Source organism: Lithobates pipiens, unplaced genomic scaffold, assembly GCF_037356315.1.
Source record: "Lithobates pipiens isolate NorthernLeopardFrog02 unplaced genomic scaffold, aLitPip1_a1.2 Scaffold_19, whole genome shotgun sequence".
NCBI classification, from domain to species: Eukaryota; Metazoa; Chordata; class Amphibia; order Anura; family Ranidae; genus Lithobates; species Lithobates pipiens.
Genome location: NW_027507764.1, coordinates 121,243,230 through 121,270,903, shown reverse-complemented (window position 1 = coordinate 121,270,903; position 27,674 = coordinate 121,243,230). Strand labels below are relative to the sequence as shown.

The 27,674-nt window shown below is 40.2% G+C and overlaps 1 protein-coding gene across 14 annotated transcripts in view; it reads left to right on the top strand.

Moving 5' to 3' along the window:
- LOC143996244 (sodium channel protein type 5 subunit alpha-like) overlaps positions 1–27,674 on the top strand; it is a 553,882-nt gene that overhangs the window by 186,568 nt on the left and 339,640 nt on the right. For all 14 annotated transcript variants that reach the window (XM_077491204.1, XM_077491202.1, XM_077491195.1 and 11 more), the window contains exons 2-4: positions 258–585; positions 4,229–4,347; positions 13,850–13,939. In XM_077491204.1, the coding sequence (XP_077347330.1) occupies positions 310–585; positions 4,229–4,347; positions 13,850–13,939 (485 nt within the window). In that variant the 5' untranslated portion in view covers positions 258–309. The remainder of the gene's footprint in view (positions 1–257; positions 586–4,228; positions 4,348–13,849; positions 13,940–27,674) is intronic.

Here is a 27,674-nt window from a genome sequence, read left to right as displayed (position 1 = left end):
ATCAATCATATAGATGCGGTCATGATGTTTTTTAGTAAACAAAATGGCAGGTTAATGAAATGAGATGTAGTTATGATGTAATTTCATGTACTTATTAAAGTATTTATTAAACCAGCTGATCAGATTCTTATACCATTTCACTAATATGCTTCTCCTTTAGAGTCATAAGTCATTGAATATCCTATGCAAAATCATACAAGGTCAAATGACTCCTTACTTCCATGATGAAACCCATCTTTTTCTCCTTTATCTTTCAGGTGTTTCCAATGCTATAAGTAAGAATTAGGACAGAAGGAGCAGGATGAAAATATGGCAGTCCTGTTGTTGCCACCAAGTCCTGACATTTTCCACCGTTTCACCCCAGAATCCTTGGCTGCTATTGAGAAGCGTATTGCTGAAGAACAGGCCAGAAGCGCCAAGCAGGAATACCGAGAAGCAGAAAGCAATGAAAACAGTGAGGGGAAACCAAAGCCACATCCTGACTTGGAGGCCGGCAAATCGCTGCCTCGTATCTATGGGGACTTTCCTCGACATCTCATTGGACAGCCCCTTGAGGATATCGACCCTTACTACAAGAACAAGAAGGTGACACCAGATGGGAATTCAGCTTTTTTTCCTTGGAGGGGAAGCAGTGGTTACACTGTGCTGCTCTTGAGAAAGTAGAAGATAGTTTATTTTATTTAAAAATTTTGAATAGGTTATCTTTATAGCATTGCTGATGCCCCTACACAGAGGATGCAGTCATTGTATGTCCTGGCCAAACATATAATTTTGCAATATTGAAGACTTGAGGTGTTTGCGGTATACTGTGGGTATATAGCCACACACATGGTAACCTGTTAGCAGTAACTGTGATCTAAGGTCATTTATGAGGATGTCGATAACAGCCAACATTTCTAATCAGAATATGGGATATTTTCTTTTTCTCCTGAAAAGGCACCAAAACTATCTTAGATCTACCACAAAAGGAAACTTTGTTAATTTTTATGTTACATTTTTCATAAGTTTATAAAGTAGTATTTTATATATATTTTTCATTAGCTTCATTAACCACTTCAGCCCTGGAAGGATTTACCCCCTTCCTGACCAGAGCACTTTTTGCGATTCGGCACTACGTCAATTTTACTGACAATTGCGCGGTCGTGCGATATGGCTTCCAAACAAAATTTACGTCCTTTTTTCCCCACAAGCAGAGGTTTCTTTTGGTGGTATTTGATCTCAAACCAACATTTAATACAGAGTTCCCCCGTGTCAAGGATTGTGGCGCGCGCCTGCTGCGAGCTCCTTGACCGTGGGATCCGTGGACTTGAAGTCTGCCAGGTGCCCACAATCATGTCATGGAGCTGAAGAATGGGGAGATGCCAGTGTAAACACAGCAGCTCCCCATTCTGCCTAGTAACAGGACACTGATCGTCTGCTCCCTCTAATCGGGAGCAGCGATCAGTGTTGTGTCACTGCCCATCCCCCAGACAGTTAGAATCACTCCCTAGGACACACTTAACCCCTTCCCCGCCCCCTAGCGGCTAACCCCTTCACTGCCAGTGACATTTTTACGGTAATCAATGCAATTGTATAGCATTGATCGCTGTATTAATACCAATGGTCCTGATAAAAATTGCTGACCGCCACCGTTATTATTAAAAAAATATATATATTAATAAAAATGCCATAAAACTATCCCTTATTTTGTAGACACCATAACTTTTGTACAAACCAATCAATAAACGCTTATTGTGATTTTTTTTAACCAAAAATAGAGGTAGAAGTGTCTATTCTTTTAGTGTGTATTCTTCTAAAATGTAGAAGAATATGTATCAGCCTAAACTAAGGAAAAAAGTTGTTTTTTATATATTTTTTGCGGATATTTATTATAGCAAAAAGAAAAAAATATGGCTTTTTTTTCAAAATTATCGCTCTATTTTTGTTTATAGCACAACAAATTAAAAACGCAGAGGTGAGCAAACACCACTAAAAGAAAGCTCTATTTGTGGGAAAAAAAGGAAGTCAATTTTGTTTGGGAGGCACGTTGCACGAACGCGCAATTATCATTTAAAGCGACGCAGTGCCAAAACGCAAAAAGTGGCCTGGTCATTTGGCAGCCAAATGGTCTGGGGCTGAAGTGGTTAAGAGCTGGGATATTGTTACCTGAAAATTGCAGGATCTATTTCCTGTGCTAATATGAAATGCCAACCCTCACTAAGGTTTGATTCACATTAAAATTGATGTCAGTAATGTGACCTTGCCCTAATATAATATTTTGTTTTGTGAATTACATGTAGACAGTTATTATCTGGTCCCAGTCAACCTGACACTACTGATGAGTATAGATTTTATAATTAGTCATATCTGTCTGCAGCCCCTATATGCAATTGGCCTCCAGCAAACATTTCTGACCAGCTTGTTGTTTAGATAAATACCTGAACCATTACATGGAGTTTTACTTTAACATGAGTTGATTTTTTTTGTTTTATTTAAATTAGGGATTAAAAAATAAATAAAAAACAGGGTTGCCTCCTGAATGCCTAGCGGCTGCTCTACTGCCCATGGGATGCATTTCACAGCGGATTTCACTGTCTGTGTTGTACATTTTAAAAATTTGATTTTACACAAAAAAGTTTGTTTTTTTAAAATAATTTTACTGCATGTTCAGGATTCGTAAATACCGTAGACCCCTTTCACATGGGCGCCTTTGTGAAGCTAAATCCGCTTACTTAGCGGGGGATCTCTCCTCTGATCCCCGATGAGCAGGCAGATGACAGGTCCTATCTGCTCGGCTATGCAGAGCGAACACAGGCAGACACAGTCCCGCTCTCCTCTATAGGGCAATCGAATGGAAATGGACTACCTTTCAGTTTCCGTCCAATCAGATCCACCAGACGGATGAGGAATAGATCCATCATCTGTCTGTTTTTGGCGGACAGGATCAGATCAGATGTTGATGGTTGTCAGCGGACATGTGTCCGCTGACATCCATGACTCTATAGAAGAGACGGGAGGCTTCGATCAGGTCAGCCTGAAAACCTGACAAGCGGAACTCATCAGTCACCCTTGTGAAAGGGCCCTTAGAGTCCATGATCTGGGCACAGGTTCACTTTAAATCATTTAAAGCTGAGTTCCACTCAAAAGTGGAACTTCTGCTTATCCATCTCCTCTCCCCTCCGGCGCCACATTTGGCACCTTTCAGGGGGGAGGGGGAACGGGTACCTGTTTTTGACAAATACCTTTCCCCACTGCTTGGAGATGGGGCCATCTCTTGAAAGTTTGGCCCCTTCCCCCCCCCCCCCCCCCGTCGGACCAATTAAAAAACGCAGCACTCTTCATGCATGCGCAGTAGGGGACCGACTGTGAAACCAAAATGAATGGCAGCGGCTGCACCTGAAAACCGATCCGAAGTCCGGCTGGGATGCGGACATCGTGGCTTCCTGGACAGGTAAATATCCATATATTAAAAGTCAGCAGCTGCAGTATATGTAGCTGCTGACATTTAATTTTTCATGGGGGGCTGGACCTCCTCTTTAAGACACTAAATTCCCTGGCTGAATTGGTTGGACAGTCTCGAGTCTACAACAGCAGGTACACACTATGGACGGACATTTTTGGGGATGATTTTTTTTTTCTGTGTAGAAGACCAAGTTTATATGTTAATAATCTCTCCTGACATATCTGCCTTTAGTGTCTGCCTGTGCTACTTTCCTCCTACCCCTACCTTATGCACTGACATAAACATGCTAGTTCAGCAGAGCCAACCTTGCAAATATTTTATTGATGTCTGCACCATTTAGAATATTTTTCTATCCTAATGGGGTTATAATTGTGGCCTTCAATGTCCAACTGCTGTCTAAAGTTTATAACCAGCCTTAGGGCTAGTTTATACTTGCTTCAAAACAAGGCTTCGGACAGGCTTTGTTAAAGCTTTCTGAACGCCAAATGTCACTAAATAAAATGTTTGCTTACAGTCCTGTTTACACCTTGATTTTGCTTTGCTTGGCTTCAAAAATGATACCCTATGTAGCTTTAGTGGTGTTTCAAAGCGTCTTCAAAGCCGAAAAGGAGGAAAGGAGGAACCAAGGTAGACAAAATGTTAACAAAATGTTAACCGAGTAAACAGAGCAAACTTCAGTATTCAAAAAATTCAGTTAGTTGTATCTAGTCAGACTTGTGTTCTACAGTGTATCCTCAAACGTATTTTAATGCACCGCTTTTTTTTGTTTTCTACTTTTCTCTTTAGACCTTTATAGTACTAAACAAAGGGAAGACAATCTTCAGATTTAGTGCCACACCTGCTTTGTATATAATTAGTCCTTTCCATCCTGTAAGAAGAGCTGCAATCAAAATTTTGGTACATTCATATCCTTTCATGTTAGACAACATTCTCTCTGAAGTGCTGACTCAGCATCATGTACCACATGCTATCTGAAAATGCCATCCATCTGTTCTGTGCAGTATGTGCAAACTTGACAGTAAAAATAGACATAAATAAGATAAAACCAATATGGGAGTCTCTTTGCAACCCATCATTTTATTTTAAAAAGGGGTTTCCAGATTTATTTTCCTAGTAAACATATAAATGTACGTTTTATTTTTAGTGAGTATGCATTTTGAGGTATTAAAACTGAACTCCGGGGAAAAAAAGCTAACTACATAGATGAGTTCATATACGGTAGCTGTTCTAGTTGCCAATGGACTTGTATTTATGTCCATACGTTTCCTGAAATGTGCACAGCTCTGTCACACAGCATAACCCTGTGTGATCATATTGATGTTATTCTGAGTCAAGAATTATTTGCATGAAAAATGTCTGCTCCCCTTGTTAGCACACCTGTCATATGCCCTGTACACATGGCCGGAATTTCCGACGGAAAATGTGCGATCCGATCGCGTTGTTGGAAAATCCGATCGTACGTGGGCTCCATCTGACTTTTTCCCCTTGGAATTTCCGACACACAAAGTTTGAGAACAGGATCTAGAATTTTCCAACAACAAAATCCAATTTCAATTCCGATCGTGTGTAGACAATTCCGACGGACAAAATGCCACGCATGCTCAGAATAAATTAAGAGACTACAGCTATTGGCTACTTGTTGTACGTCACCTCGTTAAGAACAATCGCATTTTCCAATAATTTTGTCCGACAAGTTTGGCACAAAATCTTTCTGAAAAATCTGTCTGACTGCGTGTACAGGGCATTACAGTACATAAGACAATCAACAAGGCACAAGGCTATATATGAAATTAGTAAAAATGTCTGCTACCATTTATTTCAATACAGCAGAACATACTTTGGAACAAGTGGACTATTCAGGACTGATGCAGCTGTGTATGAATAAATTGCACAATATACACCAATGGAATAATTGTTTGTCCTCTATGAGCCGGCATCTCAATTCAGAAAATAGATGGTGACCACATATGATGCCTGAACAAAAATGGTGCTGTTTTTTCTGAAGAGAAAAGCAGTTAAAGTTAATGAAAGTACTGTGGTCCCTATGAGTGTTCATAAATACCTGTATGTATGTAACATGAGAAATAATATAACTTTAAACTAAAAGGAACTAAAAATGTTCACAAATGTCTAAAATACTTTAGAAAGACTATACATTTCTTAAAAATAAAACACAGGAAAATTCTGTTTTTGTGAACTAAGAGCAGGATCTGGTAGTATTCCATTTGCCACAGCATTCTTCTTTAAGCTGATAGTTCCAAAAACAAAATAATCAATTCTATACATACATTCTATATGTCCCAGTAAAACTATAGGGAAAAGAAAGGGAAAAAATGTGCATCAGAGTACTGACTAGTGGCAGCAGGTGCTCAAAATTGGGCGGGCACTCGCACTATACCCCCAGCGCTCGCTCGATTGGCAATCCACTCACACCCCCCTCCCATGGCCTTACCTTATGCTCCAGGGTAGGGCTCCAGGAAGAGGCTGTTGCTTCTCCTCCTTGCCAAACAGGAAGTGGGTCCTTGAGACTTGGCCGGGAGTCCTAAGACTGTGCAGCTCTCCCCTCAGCCCCCCTAATACTTACCTGAGCCCCATCTCAATCCAGAAATGTTGCAAGAATGCCTCGGCTGTGCGGGACTCTCACTCCTGATTGGCTGAGGCACAGCAGTGGGCACCATTGATTCCCGCTGCTCTCAAGTCAGTGAGCCAATGAGGAGAGAGAGGGGGTGGGGCTGAGCCATGGCTCCACGTCTGAATTTACACACAGCACAATGGCTCGGCTTGCGTGCCTCCATAGCATGCTACTTGCTGTGGGGGCACTCAGCAGGAAGGTGGGGCCAGGAGCGCCAGCGAGGGAACTGAGAAGGAAGATTGGGACTGCTCTGTGCAAAAGCACTGCACAGAGCAGTTAAGTATAACATGTTTGCTGCCTGCTTCAACTCTTGCTTAAACCTCAACACTTACTTGTCTACTGTCTTGTTTACTGCCTACTTGTTGCTGATCGGACTGTCTGACTATTCTCTGCTTGCCCTCTACCAAGACCCCTGCTTGTACCTGACAACTCTCTACTAGCCATCTGCCTCAACCCCTGCTTGAATCTGACTACTCTGTAATCTCCTGATTTGCCCACTGTCTCTGCACTGTAGTCCCTCCATTCTTGCCACCCCTGGTGGGAAATCTCAGGGGCTGTGACCTGGTGTCATTTTGCAGCAAAGAGAACCAGGGAGCACTTGGGTTCCCGGCCATCATCAGAGTGCTCTGTTGAATACTGACTGGTACTCAAACTCTGGGTGAGCCAACATCACTTGCCAGGGGGCACAGTAACAATCTCTTCTACAATGAAAAGCTTCCTGCTTTTACTTGAAATTGAATTATTGTGCCTTGACCTCTTAAACCTTCTCTAGCACTTGTGTAGCCTGTTGAGCCCTTACACTCCTTGTATAACGTTTGTGCCAGAATGCCTGCAGCTGGTTTCCATAACAGCTAATCAGATTAATTACTTTCATTCCCCTATATCTGGAGACTTGGAACAGAGAAGTTGTTCATTATAGACAACATAAGATGGAGCAATGGTGTCCGAGTACGCAGTCAGAAACAACATCTAAATTTCAGCTCTTCAATGGGCAACTAAAGTGAAAAATATTTTGAAGTTACCCAATATTTTATTCCCTCTGTGGATAATCAAAAAGCACCCAAGAGATTTTCTTTGTGTCAATGCAAGTTATTTTAAAGTTACTTTGCAGTCAAGAGTATTGGGGTTGAATTATTAAAGGCAAATCCACTTTGCACTACAAGTGCACTTGGAAGTGCAGTCGCTTTAGATCTGAGGGGAAGATGTAAAATGAGGGGAAGCTCTGCTGATTTTTTTCATCCAATCATGTACAAGCAAAAATGCAGTTTTTTTATGTTCCCCTCAGATCTACATTAACTGCACTTCCCAGTGCAGTTGCAGTTCACTTGTAGTGCAAAGTGGATTTTCCTTTAGTAAATAAAAATGCACTAACTCATTGTAGGCAGTGCATTCTAAATGGTTCTGAGATACAGCAGTTAGGGCTCGTTCAAACAGGGGGCTGTAAAAGCAGGGGTTGAGCTGTGGTTTCACCAAGCCCAGACCACCCACCTAAACAGCAGCTGCTCAAGGCTTTACTCATGCCATGGTTGCAAAGCAAAAATTAAACAGTGTTGCATTTAGTGGTCTGCACCACTGCCGAATGCGACTCATTCTTGCGGGTGTGGCTGTGCTGCAACCACCCTGCAACTGCATACATTGCAGTGTGGTGGGTTGGCATTTTAAGAGTTAAAACTGGCAGGGATGAGGCGAAACTGACTCCTAACTGCCTGCCAGACACCCTCTGAAAACTGATCCACAGTGGATCGAGGGGTGGCAATAATAGCCATTAGGTGTTATTAAACCCCACAAATTAAACATCATTTAGTGCTGCAGCCCTCAGTACATGGTAGTTGCTTTGCTTTTCCTCTACCAACATCCCCAATTCCCATGTTCCTTTTCTTAGGGGGCTCCACCCCTTTACAGGGCCCCATGGGGCCACTTTTTCATGTTAACTCCCTTCTGGCTCCAAAGTCTAATCTCCTGACGATGTGTGCGTTCACCGAAATACATGGGGTAAGCCACTCCCTCTCCCTGCTCAGTTTATTGACCCCAGCTGGAGTCTGTAGTGTCTCTTTAGAACTAGTGCAGTTTATTACACAGAGCGCATGTTTCCCTATGTTACCCGTTTACTATATTTGACATTTAATATCTCTCAGATATGATTTGGGTTAAATGAGAGTTCTTTGACCATGAGTGAAAGCTGTAACACAATAACACAAATGTATTGTATATAGTAAAGTAGGCCTTAATTAATACACAGCAATCTATCTAATTGTACAGGAAAAGGGTAAAAGTCATGGATTACATGAAGGAATACAGAATATATTCCTTAAAACATTAATCTACAAACAGTAGGACAGAAAAGACATAAGATAAACATATTTAGTTCCAATAGTTACCAGGCTATGACCCACAAAGGTTCAATTCAGGTGACTGCTCTTCCAGGGAGTGTGCGTTTCCCTCCCATCTAGTCTATGTATATCATTACAGGCATCTGATGCCTCATTAGTTGGCATGGTGTGGCTCTGATTGGTGGGCTTCCCTATTCCTGGTTCAGGATTGGCAACATCTCCAATCCCAATACTTTGCATAAATCAGCCCCCATTAATCCAAATCTTTGGTACTGACTATTATGAGTAGGAGACTTAACTCATAGGTACATGACCTTCCGGAAAGTTAAGTATTGATGACGGGCTGACCACCCTCATTGCATATCTAAACATGGGATCCTTTGACGTGAATATGTGTAGAACAAAGAGGGTTGGGTCCCATTGTTTAGATACACAAGCCTAGGCTCTGACTTGTCTGTCTAACATAGACTTCTGGGAAGCTATGTTACATAGATACAAAGCTAACTGAAATATATTCATAATTACAATATTTTACAGCTATTAATGGAGATTTCACATAAACTCATAAGGCAACACCTACTAGGAAGTTCGAAGCACCTGGAGTCAGGTGCAATGAGCAGTCAAAAATGTAAGTGGTTATACACAAATTATAAGAAAAAAAGGACTGGAGCATGTTTGAGTGTGTTACTAGAACAAAAAAAAAAAAACATTGAATGTTTAGTACTACCTTAAAACCAAACTAAAGGTACTTATTAAAAACTGAGCCGGCAGCTCTTTATTGCAATTCATTTTGCAAATAATAAAACACTTACCTGCCTGCTCGCAGTCTTCTAATGAATGCACACTTAGCTGTGTGAAATACCCGGTGATACTGCCAGTACCCATCCTTTCCTATTTCAAACTGACTATGCCTATGCCAAGGCACAGAAGCATATCCATCCCAGTGTGGTCAGTTTTCTGCTTTGGTTTCTACTGAAGTACAGCCTGCCAGTACTTAATTGTTTAGACTTCTCCTGACACCCCCCACCCCTCTTACAATTCTTCACTGGGAAGATCAGTGTGATACTGTTTCTCTACCTCCTGCTGACACCCCCCCCCCCCACAGCCTCTACCCTAGCTATCTAAATATCGTATGCAACTGAGAACAGAGTATATGTGAGCACTTGTAAAAAAAAAAAATTATTATTGTTATTTTTAATGTGTGTGTATATATAGTATATACAGGTAAACACACACATATATACATTGTATGTACAGTATATATACAGTACATATACAGTATATATATGTTTTCTTAATTTTTTTGCATATTTGTCACACAATGACTCAGATCATCAAACAAAATGTATTATTACACAAAGAGTAAATACAAAATGCAGTTTTTAAATGATGGTTTAATTTATTAAGGCAAAAAAGCTGTCCAAACCTGCCTGGCCTTATGTGGAAAAGTAATTGCCCCCTAAAACTAAAAACTGGTTGTGCCACCCTTGGCGGCAACAACTGCAATCCAGTGTTTGCGATAACTGGCAATGAGTCTTTCACATTGCTGCTGAGCAATTTTGGCCCACTCTTCTTTGCAGAATTGTTTTAATTCAGCCACATTGGAGTGTTTTCCAGCATGAATGGCCTGTGTAAGGTCATGATACAGTATCTCAATTGGATTTAAGCCTGGGCTTTCACTAGGCCACTCCAAAACCTACATTTTGCTTTGTTTCAACCATTTGGAGGTGGACCTGCTGTTGTGTTTCGGATCATTGTCCTGCTGTATAACCCAAGTGCACGAACTGATGGCCAAAAATTCTCCTTTAGAATTTTCTGATAGTGCTCAGAATTCACGGTTCCATCAATTATAGTAAGTCATCCAGGTCCTGAAGCTGCAAAGTGTGATCTCAGTTTCCTGTTCTTAGTTGACAGGATGGGCACCCAGTGTGATCTTCTGCTGCTGTAGCCGATCTGTTTCAAGGTTCGATGTGTTGTGCAATCAGAGATAGTATTCTGCATACCTTTGTTGTAACACGTGATTATTTGAGTTACTACTGTCTTTTTATCAACTCACTCTCAAATCTCTGCCCATTCTCCTATGACCTCTGACATCAACCATACATTTTTCGTCCACACAACTGCGGCTCACTGGATAGTTAAAATTTTTCAGACCATTGTCTGTATACCCTTGAGATAGTTGTGCGTGAAAAATCCCAGTAGATCAGCAGTTTTTGAAATACGCAGATCAGCCTGTCTGGCACCAACAACCATGCCACATTCAAAGTCACTTAAATCCGCTTTTTCTCCCCATTCTGATGCTCACTTTAAACTTCAGCAAGTCATCTTCACCACATCTAAATGCCTAAATACATTGAGTTGCTGCCATGTGATTGACTGGTTAGCAATTTGTGTTGCAATTAAACAGGTGTACCTAATAAAGTGGCCAGTGAGTGTATATACGCACACACACAAGCTGAAATGTGTTACGTTTTTGTTTGGAAGTTTAGATACACTTTAACCCTTTACCAAAAATATCATGATGAAGCAGCAGGACACAGATGGTCACTCTACGCTCTCCACCTCTAAGGAAGCTCTCAGTATTATTTAAACAGCACTGTACACAATGCAATAGAGCCTGATTGGCTTTCAATGTTGCCTTGCTCTTTCTCTGTCTATCCTGTTGTACAGGGGATTACTGGACACTAATATGAAATCACACTCAGGTACTTATGTTCATTTTGGTAAAAAGAAATGCTAAGTTTCTTTTAGGCAGAACTAAACTCTCTCAACATTAACTACAGTATTTTGAATCTGTATGCAGCTAGCTTTAGTAAATAGATAGGAAGGTATATTTACTTGTTTCAAACCTTATTTTTAAACGTTTTCTTTATTTGCTTGCTGGTTTCTGGCATCTGGAGAAGAGGAGGGGCTTTCTTAGCAAAGCACACCATCCTGTCTGCATGCCTGAGCTAAGGGCAGATAGATTCCAGGAAGTAAATGATACATGAATCATCTGCTCTTACTCGGGTAGAAATGCTAGGGGGAGAAACATGGATGGATGATTTTGGTTTTGATTTGAATATTAAAAATTAATTCAATAGCACTTTCATTTTGTGGCGCTCAGATACAGTTGACTTCTGCTTTAACAAGTCTATAATTAGATTAAATAATAGCTTTGTTTATCTGCCTGTAATTTTGTTTTATTATATTCTCAAATGAAAAAAGGTTGCAAGTCTTCTTTAAGTCTACTAAGAGACTTTGTGATCCTAAACTCTACCACTACTCAACTATGTCAGAGCCTCCCTTGCTCCCAATAGTAGCTCAATGAGTATTATAATGCAAGCCCTCCTATAACGCTAATTACATGTTAAGAATTTGTTATATTACAACTATAGCCAGCTTGACCTCTGATCTAAGCTTGCATACTGTTTACAGAACTGAAAAAATCATTTGCAGCTAAAAAGTTAAATTCCTGGAAAATAAAATAATTTTAAATAAAATCAAGAGAGGGAAAGAAGTACAAGTAGTTAGAAACCTCTTAAGATCAATCAGCACTAATGACAGATATATATTTAATCATTTTAAGGGATGATTGATGGCAGTTACATCTTTAATAGCTCTACATGCCTGTAGATCTTTTATGTATGGCTATAGACTGCACTATTCTTATTTATGAAAGATAAAGAATATTATACACAATAAAACCCGGGTCTAGCAGATGTATGGAGCCGTGCCCTACACTTCCAGATCCATTAGGGAAAACATAATATAGGCTCTATGTTTTAATAAGTCATTTCCCATGAGGAGCTGCTTTTTATTTCAAGAAAAGGATGAGCCTTATAAATTTCTTAGGGCTAAAACCTATCTCTGGTCATAAACAGACTCCCCCCATTTCCATCTATTCATCCCTAACTCTCTCCCTTCCTTCCTTTTCCCAGTTAAATAAACCCCTAAAACATTTTTTGCTGGCCTAGGCCAAAATGGCATGATACATCTCAGAAGTCTTCATGTGTATTTTTTTTCTTTCATCTGGAAAAGGGGCTTTCTCAGCTAAGCACCCCCTCTTGCCTGCATAACTGAGCTAAGGGCAGATGGATTCCGCGAAAAACGTGCTACATGAGTCTTCTGACCTTAATAAAGATGGTTAGAAATGCTGTGGGGGGGGGGGGGGGGTATGCTTTGAATATTAAAAAAAAGTTAAATGGTGTTTTCGGTGTTTGTGATGTTCAGATACTTTAAGAAGATTGACGACTTAGGACCTGATGTGTCATGTGACCAAGGATTTAGGTAAGTATTTGGGTTGTTTAGCTTTAGTGGGGGTAGGGAGGTTGATTTGATGTCTGGAGAGGAGATCCCACTACTCCTCCTAACCATGCAATAATCAGCTTTTCTATTCTATCCAGAAGGTCAGCGCCAACTTTGTTCAGAGGGATCAGCACCTTTTTTCTACATGTAAATCCTGGTGCTTACGTATAAGCCTTTTTTTGTGTGTTTAACAGGTTGCCTAAACACACATTAGCACACTTGAAGCTTCTCATCCTGTGACCAAAATGTACGATGCATGATGTATGTGATGGGATGTATGTATACTAGGAGAGGTAAACTGGGGATGCTTACCTCTATAGACCTACAATAGACTTATATCAGTCAGAATGCACCTCTCAAGCAGATCTTAAAAGACTGTTGCATTGTTTAGTCACATAACAATAATGTATTAAATGTGTTTAATGATAAAATATATTTTTGTGTTTGTTTGTGTGTTTGGTTGTTTTTTCATTTTTATGTTATTGTATATTGCTGCATGTCAGAAATGTATCTAACAAAGACAGGCAAGAACATACACGAGCCATGCAGGAGCTCCTTTGGGGCAGAAGCACACTCCCATTGAAGTAAATGGGGCTAAAAACACTTCATTCTTCTTCATGTACCTTTTGGAGCTTTAGACATTGTGCTTCAGGTGCCTGAACTCAAATGTGAACAGGTGCAATTTAAAAGCATGAGATTTTGCTTGTTGAGCATTTTGGAGCTTTGAGCTTCAAGCAACAAAACGCTTGAGTGTCAATGGGGGACTTTGTGTATTTTGAAAAGTGTAATATTTACAGTACAAATTGTCCTGTGTGCATCCTTGCAGGCCGAATGGTCCTTGAGCTACTATGGTGGCAAGCATATACACAAGGATGGAATTTACCATACAGGAGGTGGAGTCAACTAGTTGATATGAAGTCACCATCACATTTCTAAAATAAAGAAAATATAGGGAAAATAAAGGGAATTGGTTAAAACTTACCTGCAAATTGTTGATGCATAACTAGCGGTGCACTTTCAGAAAGTATATTTTCATGATTTTTAGCACTGTGTGTTTTTTTCATCTGCCTTTTCAAAGACAGCATTCAATGGTGCATTTAATGTTTGTTGTAACTATTTCATTTAAGCAAATTAATTTCCTTAACCAATAGTTCTCACGTTGTTCAGTATGTTTATAATGTGCACTATTCTCACAAACTGCGTGTTCATGGCTATGTCTGATCTTGGACCATGGAGCAAGTATGTTGAGTAAGTATCATTTTACTACTAAATATGATTATTCATTGGTTTGGTTACTATGTAGGAATATATAATTCAGCTTTGTTTTTTTTGTTTTTTTTTTGTTTTTTTGCCCCGGGGGGGGGGGGGGGGGGTGAAGAAGGTACAGAAAGGGTTGTATTTTGCAAGAAGCGGGAGGTGAGTAGACTTTTTGATAAATTGTATTAACGTTTCCCTTTTATAAATGTACAAATGGATATGTATGAATTGGTTAAAAAGAAAAATAAAGAATATATAAAAAAATAATTCAGCTTTCAAAATCCCTGAATGAATTGCTTTATAAACTATCATTTATAAACGTTAAATGCTTTGAGGATTTTAATTGTCGGATATGCTTTTTTTCATTACTAAATAGGAAAGATGGCTTTTTAAATACTTAGTTGACCTAAAAGCATTAAAAACACCACTTACAAGATCCCAGGTTTTCCAGTTTTATAGTTTTGTTTGATAAAAAAAAATGTGCAAAGTGTAGTAACTTGCAGTAATATATTTAAACATTATCTCTCATTGTTCCTACTTTAATAAAGTGAATAGTTATAATTTTAATAGTTTTTTTGAATGTCTACTGTATTTTGCACAATGTGAATACTTTTTGCTGTTCTATTGAGTAGGCCAAAATGTCTGCCATGTTCTTAGTTATGAAAATGTATATTTTTGCATTGTATCTAGATGAGAATATATTTAGTTATATTTATAACTGGTCATATTCAGTTATATTTGTTTAAGAGTGGTTATTAAATATTTTCTGTATATTTTATTTTATTTATATATATATATATATATATATATATATATAGTATAAAATGAGTACACCCCTCACATTTTTGTTAATAATTTTGTATATCTTTTCATGTGACAACACTGAAGAAATGACACTTTGCTACAATGTAAAGTAGTAAGTCTACAACTTGTATAACAGTGTAAATTTGCTGTCCCCTCAAAATACAGTGCCTTGCAAAAGTATTTACCCCCTTGGCTTTTTGCCTATTTTGTTACATTACAGTCTTTAGTTCAATGTTTTTTTAATCTTAATTATATGTGATGGATCAGAACACAATAGTCTAAGTTAGTGAAGTAAAATTAGAAAAATATATACATAAAACAATTTTTCAGAAATAAAAAACTGATAATTGGCATGTGCGTATGTATTCACCCCCTTTGTTATGAAGTTCAGAAGTCACATAATTAGGGAAATGATGTCTACCTGTGTGCAATCTTTGTGTCACATGATCTGTCATTACATATACACACCTTTTTGAAAGGCCCCAGACACTGCAACACCTAAGCAAACACTGCCATGAAGACCAAGGAACTCTCCAAACAAGCAAGGGACAATGTTGTTGAGAAGTACAAGTCAGGGTTAGGCTATAAAAAAATATGATCCCTAGGAGCACCATCAAATCTATCATAAGCAAATGGAAAGAACATGGCACAGCAGCAAACCTGCCAAGAGACGGCCACTCACCAAAATTCACAGACCAGGCAAGGAGGACATTTATCAGAAATGCAGCACAGAGACCTAAGGTAACCCCGGAGAAGCTGCAGAGTTCCACAGCAGAGACTGCAGTATCTGTACATAGGACGACAATAAGCCATACGCTTCATAGAGTTGGGCTTTATTGCAGAGTGGCCAGAAGAAAGTCATTACTTTCAGCAAAAAATAAAATGGCACGTTTTGAGTTTGCGGAAAGGTATGTGGGAGACTCCCAAAATGTATGGAGGAAGGTGCTCTGGTCTGAAGAGACTAAAATTGAACTTTTTGGCCATCAAAGAAATGTCTGGCGCAAACCCAAACCCTTCACATCACCCAAAGAACACCCAGTGAAGCATGGTGGTGGCAGCATCATGCTGTGGGGATGTTTTTCAGCAGTCGGACTGGGAAACGGGTCAGAGTTGAGAGAAAGATGGATGGTGCTAAATACAGGGATGTTCTTGAGCAAAACCAGTACCACTCTGTGTGTGATTTGAGGCTAGGATGGAGGTTCACCTTCCAGCAGGACAATAACCCCAACTTGGAGCTGTGATGGTCACAAAAGGTGGCTCTACAGAGTATTGACTAGTGGGGTGAATAGTTATGCACATTGACTTTTTCTGTTATTTTGTCCTATTTGTTGTTTTCTTTACAATAAAAAAAAACATCTTCAAAGTTGTGGAAAGTTGTGGACATGTTCTGTAAATTAAATGATACAAATCCTCCAACAATCCATGTTAATTCCAGGTTGTGAGGCAACAAAACACAAAAAATGCTAAGAAGGTGAATACTTTTGCTCAACACACACCCATTAATGTCTAAACTGCTGACAACACAAGTGAGTACACCCCTAAGTGAAAATGTCCAAATTGGGCCCAAAGCGTCAATATTTTGTGTGGCCACCATTATTATCCAGCACTGCCTTAACCCTCGTGGGCATGGAGTTCACCAGAGCTTTACAGTTTGCCGCTGGAGTCCTCTTCCACTCCTCCATGATGACACCACCAAGCTGGTGGATGTTAAAGCCCCTGCGCTCCTCCACTTTCCGTTTGAGGATGCCTCACAGATGCTCAATAGGGTTTAGGCCTGGAGACATGCTTGGCCAGTCCATCACCTTTAGCCCCAGCTTTTTTTAGCAAGGCAGTTGTCGTCTTGGAGGTGTGTTTGGGGTCTTTATCATGTTGGAATACTGCCTGTGGCATGGTCTCTGAAGGCAGGGGATTGTGCTCTGCTTCAGTATGTCCCAGTACATGTTGGCTGTCAGGTCACCTTGAGGCGAGGTGACAGGTGCACACCGTAGGTATCAGGAGTGCACCGCAAGGTTGTGGACCCTACGGCTGACTGCTGCAGATGGGGGACGGCTGATTGCTGCAGACGGGGGACAGATCCCACTGGGGTTAGAGCGTAAGATTCCCTGGGGCGCGGAGTCTAAGAGCCAGCAGGTGTTCACCAGCGCCTCTAGTGGTGAGGATGGACTTGGCTGCAACTGGCTCCAGGTCGCGACCCCCAGGGTCCCCCAGCTCACACCCACAGTAGGCAACAGGAGAATAGGGATGGTGAGGGACAAAGCCAAGGTCGGGGCCACAAGCAGACAAGAATAGTCGGGTGCACGCCAAAAGGTCAGGATCACAGGCAAACATGGATAGTCAAGACACGCCAAAGTCGGTAGCGGAAAACAGTAGCAGAGCACACGGCAGGAAACAGGAAGCTAACACACAAAGGTTGATCAGCAGGGCTGGCCTGCAGTGCACAGGTTAATATAGAGCTCTCTGATAGGAACTAGGGTGGAGCCATGCCAGAGGATGGATTATAAAAGCAGTCAGGTGAGGGTCAGCTGGTCTCTAGAAATGAACACATGGAGACAGGTAAGCAGACGAACTCTATTGCATAACCATGACATTGGCATTCATGGTTTGGTCAATGAACTGTAGCCCCCCAGTGCCGGCAGCACTCATGCAACCCCAGACCATGACACTTCCACCACCATGCTTGACTGTAGGCAAGACACACTCGTCTCTGTACTCCTCACTTGGTTGCCACCATCTGAACCAAATAAGTGTATCTTGGTCTCATCAGACCATGGAACATGGTTCCAGTAATCCATGTCCTTAGTCTGCTTGTCTTCAGCAAACTGTTTGCAGGCTTTCTTGTGCATCATCTTAAGAAGAGGCTTCCTTCCGGGATGACAGTCGTGCAGACCAATTTGATGCAGTGTGCGGCATATGGTCTGAGCACTGACAGGCTGACCCCCCACCCCTTTAACCTCTGCAGCAATGCTGGCAGCACTCATATGTCTATTTGCCAAAGACAACCTCTGGATATGATGCTGAGCACATGCACTCAACTTCTTTGCTTGACCATGGCAAGGGCCTGTTCTGAGTGGAACCTGTCCTGTTAAACTGCTGTATGGTCACCATGCTGCAACTCAGGGCCTTGGCAACCTTCTTATAGCCTAGGCCATCTTTATTCAGAGCAACAATTTTTTTTTCAGATCCTCAGAGTTCTTTGCCATGAGGTGCCATGTTGAACTTCCAATGACCAGTATGAGGGAGTGAGAGGGATACCACAAAATTTAACACACCTGTTCCCCATTCACACCTGAAAAACACTGACGAGTCACATAACACAGAGAAAGGAAAATGGCTAATGTCCCAATTTGGACATTTTTCTTAGGGGTGTACTCACGTTTGTTGCCTACGGTTTAGACATTAATGGCTGTGTGTTGAGTTATTTTGAGGGGACAGCAAATTTAAACTGTTAAACAAGCTGTACACTACTTTACATTGTAGCAACATGTCATTTCTTCAGTGTTGTCACATGAAGAGATATAATAAAATATTTACAAAAATGTTAGGAGTGTACTCACTTTTGTGATATCCTGTGTATATATATATATATATATATATATATATATATATCTATACATGAAACCCCCTCTCGTGAGGGGAGCTCTCCTTAATAGGGACACAGATAGCACTTAGGCTAAATTAGGTGATCAGGTGGGGGAAGGATTACGTTTTGGGGAAACTTGGATTGTTAATTGGCACCTTGGGGATACATTTTTGGTACTGAAAAGCCCCTCACACTCAGAACTAAAAAAATGAATGTGCTATGAAATGCCTTTTATTTTTATTGTTTTAATTCATAGCAAAACATAGCAAAATAGTTTAATGTATTTGGTTTTGTCTCACTATTTGTGAGTTTTAATTGCATGCTTTTCTTATACAAAGATGTAAAATCATATTTACAAGTTTGTAAAATATCTGTTTGTGCACCTTAATGCCACATTTGCTGTCCCTTTTCTTTAAACGTCCAGTATTTAATTGGAATGCTGTTGGTTCATGTTTCTACTGCTTGTGTTCATTGATGTCTATACTTTGTTCTAATAAAATCCCCTGCCAGGGCTTTCTTGTAAGACACACTAGGCACGTAAGTAAACCTAATCTTTCATTGAGCCCTTCCATAAAGTTTGCCAAACTCACTGGTTATGCTGCATCATAATTACATCATAAGCAGGTCTTACCGAATGTATGCCATTCTTTCTGACCACAATTTTTTTTGATTTTTATAATTAAAAAACAAATAAATTATTTTTGTATCATGTTCTTTTTTGATACAGACTAATACCTAAGAATATATTTGATAACAGATGTAGCCTGGATATGTGGTAAAGGCATGATCTAGAGCAACAAACTGTAGTGTAGATTAAGACTATCCCTTGTGTCTTATGTGTATAACCAAATAAATTATGATTCAGCTATTGTATATGAACTATACATTAGTTATATGCAATATTAGGATAGTAGTTACCATTAAGATTTTTGGTCATAGGAAAGACACCTTAAAAGTTACCTCTTTGAGATTATTCAAATTCCGTTCTAGTTATATGGATCTAATTTAACTAAATATCTGAATTGAAATGGACATTCACCAAGATATCACACAAAGCTATGTTTAGGATATTACCTAACTGGATTAATAATAATAATCATCTAGGTTCCCTTGAGTGCTTGCTACATGTCTGAAAAGCCTAGGCTCTTAAAGTAAATTAAAAAGCACAGCAAAAAAAGCAAACTCAACCAATATTTAAATGCAATATAAAGTATTTTTTAATGCAGTTACGGGACTTCCAAGCCCTGGCTCCTTTGTGTAATATAGAGGGTCGACATTGGGGATGAATTCCATAGACCAATGGCTCTATGGCTCAGCCACCTACGTCCACTGCTCTAACGGTTGTCTGTGAAGGAATGAGTTCCCTCCTGCCAGTCACACCAGCCGCATCAAACATAGTTAGAGATTTGAGCCATGCGGTCACTTGACCACATGGCTCAAATAATAATCTAAAACCCTAAAAAATGTATTTGTTATACAATATATTAAAGCGGGAGTCTGCCGGGACTCCGCGTTTTTTTTTTTTAAAAGCCAGCAGCTACAAATACTGCAGCTGCTGACTTTTAAAATAGTGACACTTACCTGTCCAGCGTGCCCGCGATGTCGGCACCCGAAGCCGATCTCTAGATCGTCTCTCGGGTCCTGCCGCCGCCATCTTGGGTATGGGAATCAGGAAATGGAGCCTTTCGGCTTCATTTCCCGGTTCCCTACTGCGCATGCGCGAGTTGCGCTGCGCAATAAGGACGGTCCCCGCTGCCTCTGGGATCTGTGTGTTTCCCAGCAGGCAGCGGGGCACTTGCGGAAAGGGGCGTAATGTACGCCCCTTTCCGCAGAGAGCTATCCCGGAAGTGGGTGCAGATACCTGTACTGTACAGGTATCTGCACCCCCCTCCCCCTGAAAGGTGCCAATTGTGGCGCCGGAGGGGGGAGGGTTCCGATGAGCGGAAGGTCCACTTTAGGGTGGACCTCTGCTTTAAGAACCATTGGAAGAAAAGGGGCAGGGGCATTTAAATGTTTGTTTATTATTTAGCTTTATCTTCTACTTTCTTCTTGAGAGGAAGGGGATGTTCAGAGTTTGTATTGGATGATCATTTTCTTCGGCAGAAGGTATGTGATTAAATGCCTAGGATTTCAGACATATGACCAGCAATGAAAGGAACCTGGAGTTTGGATATTTGCCACCTGTCTGAACCAACCATACCAGACCTGTTTTATATCAAGCAACCCAAAGCAATGATAAGGAAGTCTTTGGTGGCCCAATTTGCCCACATATGGGGTGCTTTACATAATACTGAGAAATTGAACTATGGCTCCTTTTAGTATATAATGATACTTTACCTTTAAAGGGTATGTATAGCCAAACTTTTTTTTTGTTTTAGCTAAAAGTAAAAAAGGATTAGAACCTAATTTGTGTATTACTATCTGTGTTTCTGCTGGTGAGTTTCACCATCTGTATTTGTCCCAATGAGCATTGTCACAGAGACAACAATTACGAGAAATCCAAAATACTAGTTGTCACTAGAAGGAGAAGTGAGGGTAAATCTTCCCATGGGGTCTCCAGTGCCAGTAACAAATGTATGAGGAGAGAGTTTTCTTCACTTTGTAGAGATTTCTTTTTACTTTTTGCATTTCTTGCATTTCTGGGACAGGAAGTGAAGAAGAGCCTGCTTAATGGAACACAGTAAAAAAATATATTGACTGGTGTTTTAACCATTTCTATCCAAAACTTAAAAAAGGTTTGGCTATACCCATACTTTAATGTTCACATAAATGAAAAATTATTTTGTAAGATTGCTTCTCCATACACACTTTCAGAGAAGGGATTCAGGCGTGGAAAATGTTTGCTTCTTTTCCAAATATAAACTCTTGCTTTCATTATCTAGTCTGGAATCTGTGGAAGGAAATATATTTATCTCCACTTTGTACTAAAATGTAAACAGGAGGTTCAAAAGCAATCAACAAAGCTATAACTTGGCTCGTTTTACTAGTTGTAACAAAGGCTTGATAATCAGTAGCATCTGCTGCTTTGAAATGTGGTGGCTTATCTTTTCATTGTCAGTGGAGAGAAAGGAAAAAGCCCGGGGTTACTCAGCACATAAGGTATCTCCTGTGTGCAGGATCGAAATCAAATCCAGCTTTGACTAGCAGTACCAGAAGATGTGATTGAATAGTGTCCTGGTCCTTTGTGGGACCATCTTGGGCACAGAGGATGAAAGCACTCCTAGGCCCACTGGGCTGGATGTCAACTCCTGTATGCCCAAGGTAGATGTTCTTCTCTTCATTACTTATTTGTGTAGAAAGGCTGAATTCAGGGCTCAACAACAACTTATATGACTAAGGTTGCTATAGAGACTGGCAGAATGATAGACACAAATCTGCAGTCCTCAATTTAACCTTTTTCCAGAGCCACCCTTATGATATTTATGTCTGGCCTGGTTGCTAAGCAAATTATACACAGTTTTAAATAAATGATTTTTCCCTATTCTTTAGAGAAAGGAGTACAGTTGGTGATAAATTACAGAATTTACACAAGTTGAAAAACTTTTGGCACGTAGAAGCTTTTATTTGTAATTGAATCTGGCTATAAATCACTTCCCTAATGTGTCACTGAAAATATGTTTAAGGTAGAAAAGATATTTGGGACTTTAAATGAGGTAGTTCAGATCCCCTCCTCCATCCCGGGTTCAATATAAAGAAAAAAAGGAAGCAATGGGCGGGACTCTATATGAAGCACACGGAAGCAGAAAAATACATTTAGATAAAAAACGGGTTTTAATAAATTCAAATAGTCATATATTTACATGTTATTGCACATAACCATACATTAATATTTTCAATTTCATCAAAATATACATTCCAACAAGGACTTAATGGTAAATATATGAGGAACTTGAAGTGACACGTTAATGTGTCACATATCCATATATAATTGGTGATTATTGAATGTCAAGTTCCTCATATATTTACCATTAAGTCCTTGTTGGAATGTATATCTTGATGAAATTGAAAATATTAATGTATGGTTATGTGCAATAACATGTAAATATATGACTACTTGAATTTATTAAAACCCGTTTTTTATCTAAATTTATTTTTCTACTTCCGTGTGCCTCATATAAAGTCCCGCCAATTGCTTCCTTTTTTTCTAAATGTTTAAGGTAGAGCTATGGTCAAATTATAAAATTACATATATGATGATGTGAGTCCCACTAGAACATTTTGTAAGTACCCATTAATCTTGCCAGTTGGATAGGCCTCTTCCTTTGATAGAATGTCAACATTCTTTCTTCTATAGTGAAATATTTGTAATGTTGTCACCATTGATGCTGCTGTAGCTGCTTAGATGCTAACACTTTTGATAGCCCTATCAATGAATAGCCTTGCCTAAGGCTCGCCATAAATGGTTGAAATCCTGTTGAACTGGCCGAGATTCCAACAATTAATGGGCAGGCAGAATGTACCTAGTTGACTGATAAATCAACTTGAGTACAACCAGCCTGTTGGATTCACTTCAGATTATCGCAAGTGGTTGCTATAGCCGCGAACGATAATCACTGTCTTCTCCTGGCCGGGTCGGCTTTTCTGCCCACTCTGGCCTCATCACCAGGAGAAGATAATATCTCAGCAGGAGGGATTCCCACTGTCAACTCTGTGTTGATAGGGAAATTGTGCACATTTCTTTCCTGCAAGCCGTGGCTGCAGGAAAGAAATTTGCACAATCTATGGCCAGCCTAACTCTGTACACAGCCCATTAGATTGAGAGTTCATTACCCTGTCTGCAGAAGCTTAGGAAAATTGTGTAAAAGCCCTGCTCAGACCTTCCCACCCCTTCCAACACTCTCTAGAGAAGTTCATGAGAAATCCAGCTTTCTTGCTACATTCACCTTCAAGAAGAGGTACAATACATTTCTTTTAAGACATATAGGCCTTGTTCACACAGTTGCAAAGGGCTGTACACCATCAAGAAGGAGTGTATTTCTCTGCCCAGAAACCACAGGGGTTGCAATCATAAGTACAAACTGTCAGTGTTCTGGGCCACTCATCCATCCTTGTACACATGCAACCGCTCATGTTCAGTTACATGCTTACAGATGTGACACCTGTCAGCTTGTCAATGGATGGCATCTGTCAGCTGTGGCTGTATGCAAACACCTGGGTGAAGAAATATATTCCCTTTCTATGGTGTATGGCCCTATGTGGCTATGAGAATGAAAAAAAACTAGAGGATTTACGTAATTTTTTTAAAGGAGAAGTGATTTGGTACATATTTTTATTATCCACTAAAAATAGCAGGAAATAAACCCATCTATTAGTGAAATTACAGCCTAAGCAGTCTATTTAGCTGATACAGGCCAGGATTAAAGAGGGCATGGTGAGGATCCCTCCCTTCATTCTTGCCTCTCTTATCATTCTGTTTGCCAATATGTACTGGCAATATCATCTATAATTACCTTGCTTGTCTGCTGTCTCTCTCAGAAGTGTGTACAGGCTCCATGTTAGCATGGTTTCTTTGGGGAAGAGAACCAGGCAGTGTCATCATATAAGCAACCAGTTTGGAACCTTTGTAAATACTGACTGGGAAAAGGTCCATCATAAACATTGACATCAGACCTAGGATGTCTTATTCCTCCTCCATGGCTCATCTGTGGCAAACTGGTGTCATCTAAGAAGATGAGCTGCTAAGCTGTATCTAATGTTAAACATTAGTTCTTGTATGCTTGATGATGTATAGATTTTGATTTTGTAAATAAATTCTTATAGAGCAGCATGGTGGAATCACTACTATATCAGAAACGAAATGATTCATGAACATTGTAGCATGTAACTGACTCCGTCATTTCATTGTCAGCCGAGAACAATCATACCTCTCATTCTCTCAGGAAATAGCAACATGTTTACTAGCCCACACTGTCTGATTATTCATATATAACAAGTTCTGATGGTTCAGCTTCCTTGCTGAGCTTTTGTAAGAATGCTGTGGTGCCTGTGCATTTATTACAATAAAAAGCTTGACAAATCTGATTAACATAGCATAGTTGCTATATGTGTGCAGTGATGAGATTTCATTAATTTGTGCCCATGTTTGAGAACTAATAAGTATACCTAAAGCCAGGAAAGGACCATTTCTTTTTTCTTACTCTCAAATTTTGTCATTTAGTAAGGCAAAGAACATTTTGAAAAATGCAAAATGCAGCAATCTACAGCAATGAATCAGAATTCAGCTTGGCTGCAGTAAACTGAAATCTGGTCCTATATGTTACATTATCATTACTAGTACATGCAATGATCACTTTGATGCAGGTCAGGCATAAAGCAGAATAATAATTTTGTCCATAACCATAGCGTTACACTGGCAATAAACGGCAATTGTAAAAAAAGACACCATACCAGCAAAATACACTTGTGACCCCTGCACATAGCTATGAGTTCTAGTAAAATAAACATTGATGTTTTTGAGGCTTATCACTTAGGGCTCATGCAGTCCTAGAATACTGGATGCATTCTATTACCTCTTTCCCTTTGACATTTTTTATAGACTTGTTGATGCTCCAGCCAGAGACTATCTTGGCAGCAGCACATCCTCCAAGTTTTCCCAATTCAATGTTACCATATATTAGTAGCCACATCAGTAATAATAAAATCATTAACTGTGGGAGGAGAGCACCTCCACTGTAAGCCCCCACATAGCATAAAGGTTATGCTAAAACTGTTAAATAAGTCTACCAAATTGCAATTACATCCAAAGTACTAAAATCCTTGCTCAGGAAAAATCAGAGATAGTTTGAGTGTACCTCCATTGCTGTTCCCCAGAGTCTCTCCAGTGACTGCGGGGTTCTGACTGCCACAACCAGGGGCTCAGGGCACAATCTGCACTCATGTGGGTCTGGTCCTAATGTCTTCCAGTTTTTCTCCAGCACCTGTGGAAATACAAAGTCTTGGTTTCCCCTCTGACACCCAACACTTCTTCAGTAGTAACAGGACAATCCAAAATGGCTCCAGGTCTTTTCAGATTACACTGCACATAAAAATTCACTGCAACACATCAAAAATGCCTGTGCATTAGTGTGCATTCAACATGCATTTTAATGTGCATTGCCCTGGGGTTGATTTACTAAAGGCAAATCCACTTTGCACTACAAGTGCACTGGGAACCCCACAATTTTCTCTCGAACGTGAACAGAACTAATGATTTGCATTTAATGTGTACTGTTTTCGTACAAGAAAAATTTAATATGAAAGACTGGGCATGATCAGAAACCATAAACAATAATATTCAATACCACAACATTTCTACATAAGATAAAAAAAAAAGCCCTTGTGGTTTGAGAATTTTCGTACAATTAGTATCATTCAGGGGTTCGACTTGCTGTGAAACATCGTGGAAAATAGGATAATCGTTCACCGATTTTATTATATTGTGTACCCAGCTTTAGCTCTCCACACCTATCAATATTTACAAACAAGTCTCAACAGCCTCTACTGACACTTGCAGACAGCACTCCTTCACTCCTTCCTCTCCACACGGCAGGCAATCTTTGCAAACAATTCCTGACAGCCTCTGCCAGTGCCTGTGCACAGCTCCCCTCCCTTCTCTTTGTAGACACGTGCTGTCTGTTCCCCTCTGTAGGTGACGCTCGACTAAAGGGGCATTGCAGAAGGGGAAGGACATTAGGAACTTGGTTCCTCTATGATTTCCTGTGACCACCAGAGAAACAGCTGATTGGATGCTGGTGTCACTCGTGACCTATGCAGCCATCTTGGGTGAGGGCAGAACCTTTTTGGGGGCCTGGCCCCCTGAATTGGAGCTCATTGTGTGAGTGGTTAGTATAGGGACAGGTTCCCCTTTGGCAGGGACCAGGCAAAGCAGCAGGAAGAGGTTCCAGAGGAGTAGGGAAAGTGCAGGGTCTACACTATTTCCTCTGGATGAGCCTCCCATTTGGGTATGGGCCGACTAGGTCATATTGCCTCACTGCAGAAGCTGTTGACATCATTGCAAGATAATGTTCCTCTACTATGGTGTGTAAGGGGCTTCGGTCGGCTTAATTTTGCATTGTGGGACTTTCTTGATACACTTTTTTCATTCACCTCAGCCTCAGTGTATACTCTGCCGCCGGTGCATCACACTGTCCCCTACCCATATCGTCACACAGCGAGCAGTGTTTACAAATAGGCCAGAGCTATGACAAAGCTGGTGATAAAACATTAACTTGACTGAAAAGCCAGCATTGTCGGGAGAGATCCGGCAAGTTCCCAGGTGTGCCAATCAAATTTTAGCTAGCATTTTTGTAGCAGCAGTTTAGTAGGGAAAAACAATACCATGAATTTCATTGCTTGCTGTCAGAAAGCGCTTTAGTTTTCTTTGCTCCAGTTCACATAAATCTTGGGTGGATTCATTCACCACTGAAGAAGAGCCAGAAGCACAGCCATTTCCCCACGCTTATGTCTTCCTGGGCTGTGCAGGCAGCTGTGGCTATTATTACACCCCCCCAAACAGAGTTGTACAGGAATTACTATAATAAGCATGGCTCTGTAGGAGACTGACTACTCATGTATTATAATATGGCGCATAGAAATGAATACATATGATTAGTAAAAATATAGTACTACAGACATTCCAGCTTCTGCAGTAATTTCCTCATTGACAGAGGGGATAAACGGACTTTTAGCAGCAATCAGGATGTAGAAAAATGAACCTATCAGAATGTAAATACATGTATTAAACAGCAATTTAATAAGCAGCATATTTACAGGCACATTAAGCGTAGGCACCTGGGCTGTGAGCACACACAGGGCCTGCTTCGTTTTAATGTACATGACAGGTGGGGGTGACATGCAGGGCTGCAGGAAAGCTTTTAAAAAGCAGCTAATCCAGCAGAAGCATTGTACAAATATCTGCCACCTACACATCGCTCTGATTAATTTCACATCCAGATTTATCAAATCAAGAGGAAACGACAGAAAGTAAAACCTCCGTAATTTCTCTATTGCGGAGACTTTTGTAATTACATTATAATACACATGGATTGAAACACTTTTCTTACATACTGCTTGACCATTAGTGGCCAGTACAGTAATACACAGTACATATATATATAATAATAATGCAAGGGTACTTGCACGTGGTACTAATGCATGAATATTAGATTCCTGACAGAAAATGCCTGCAAAAAAATGCAAGCATGAGAAGCAAGTTAAATGTGCATATTTGCGGGTTTTTACACCTAGATGCACAATATGCTAAATATTTTTAGTTTTTCTTGGAATGTGTTTTATGCACATATTTTTGCATGTATGCACATAAAATACTGTCCAGCAATGCAGGTTTTAAAATATTTTTTAGAT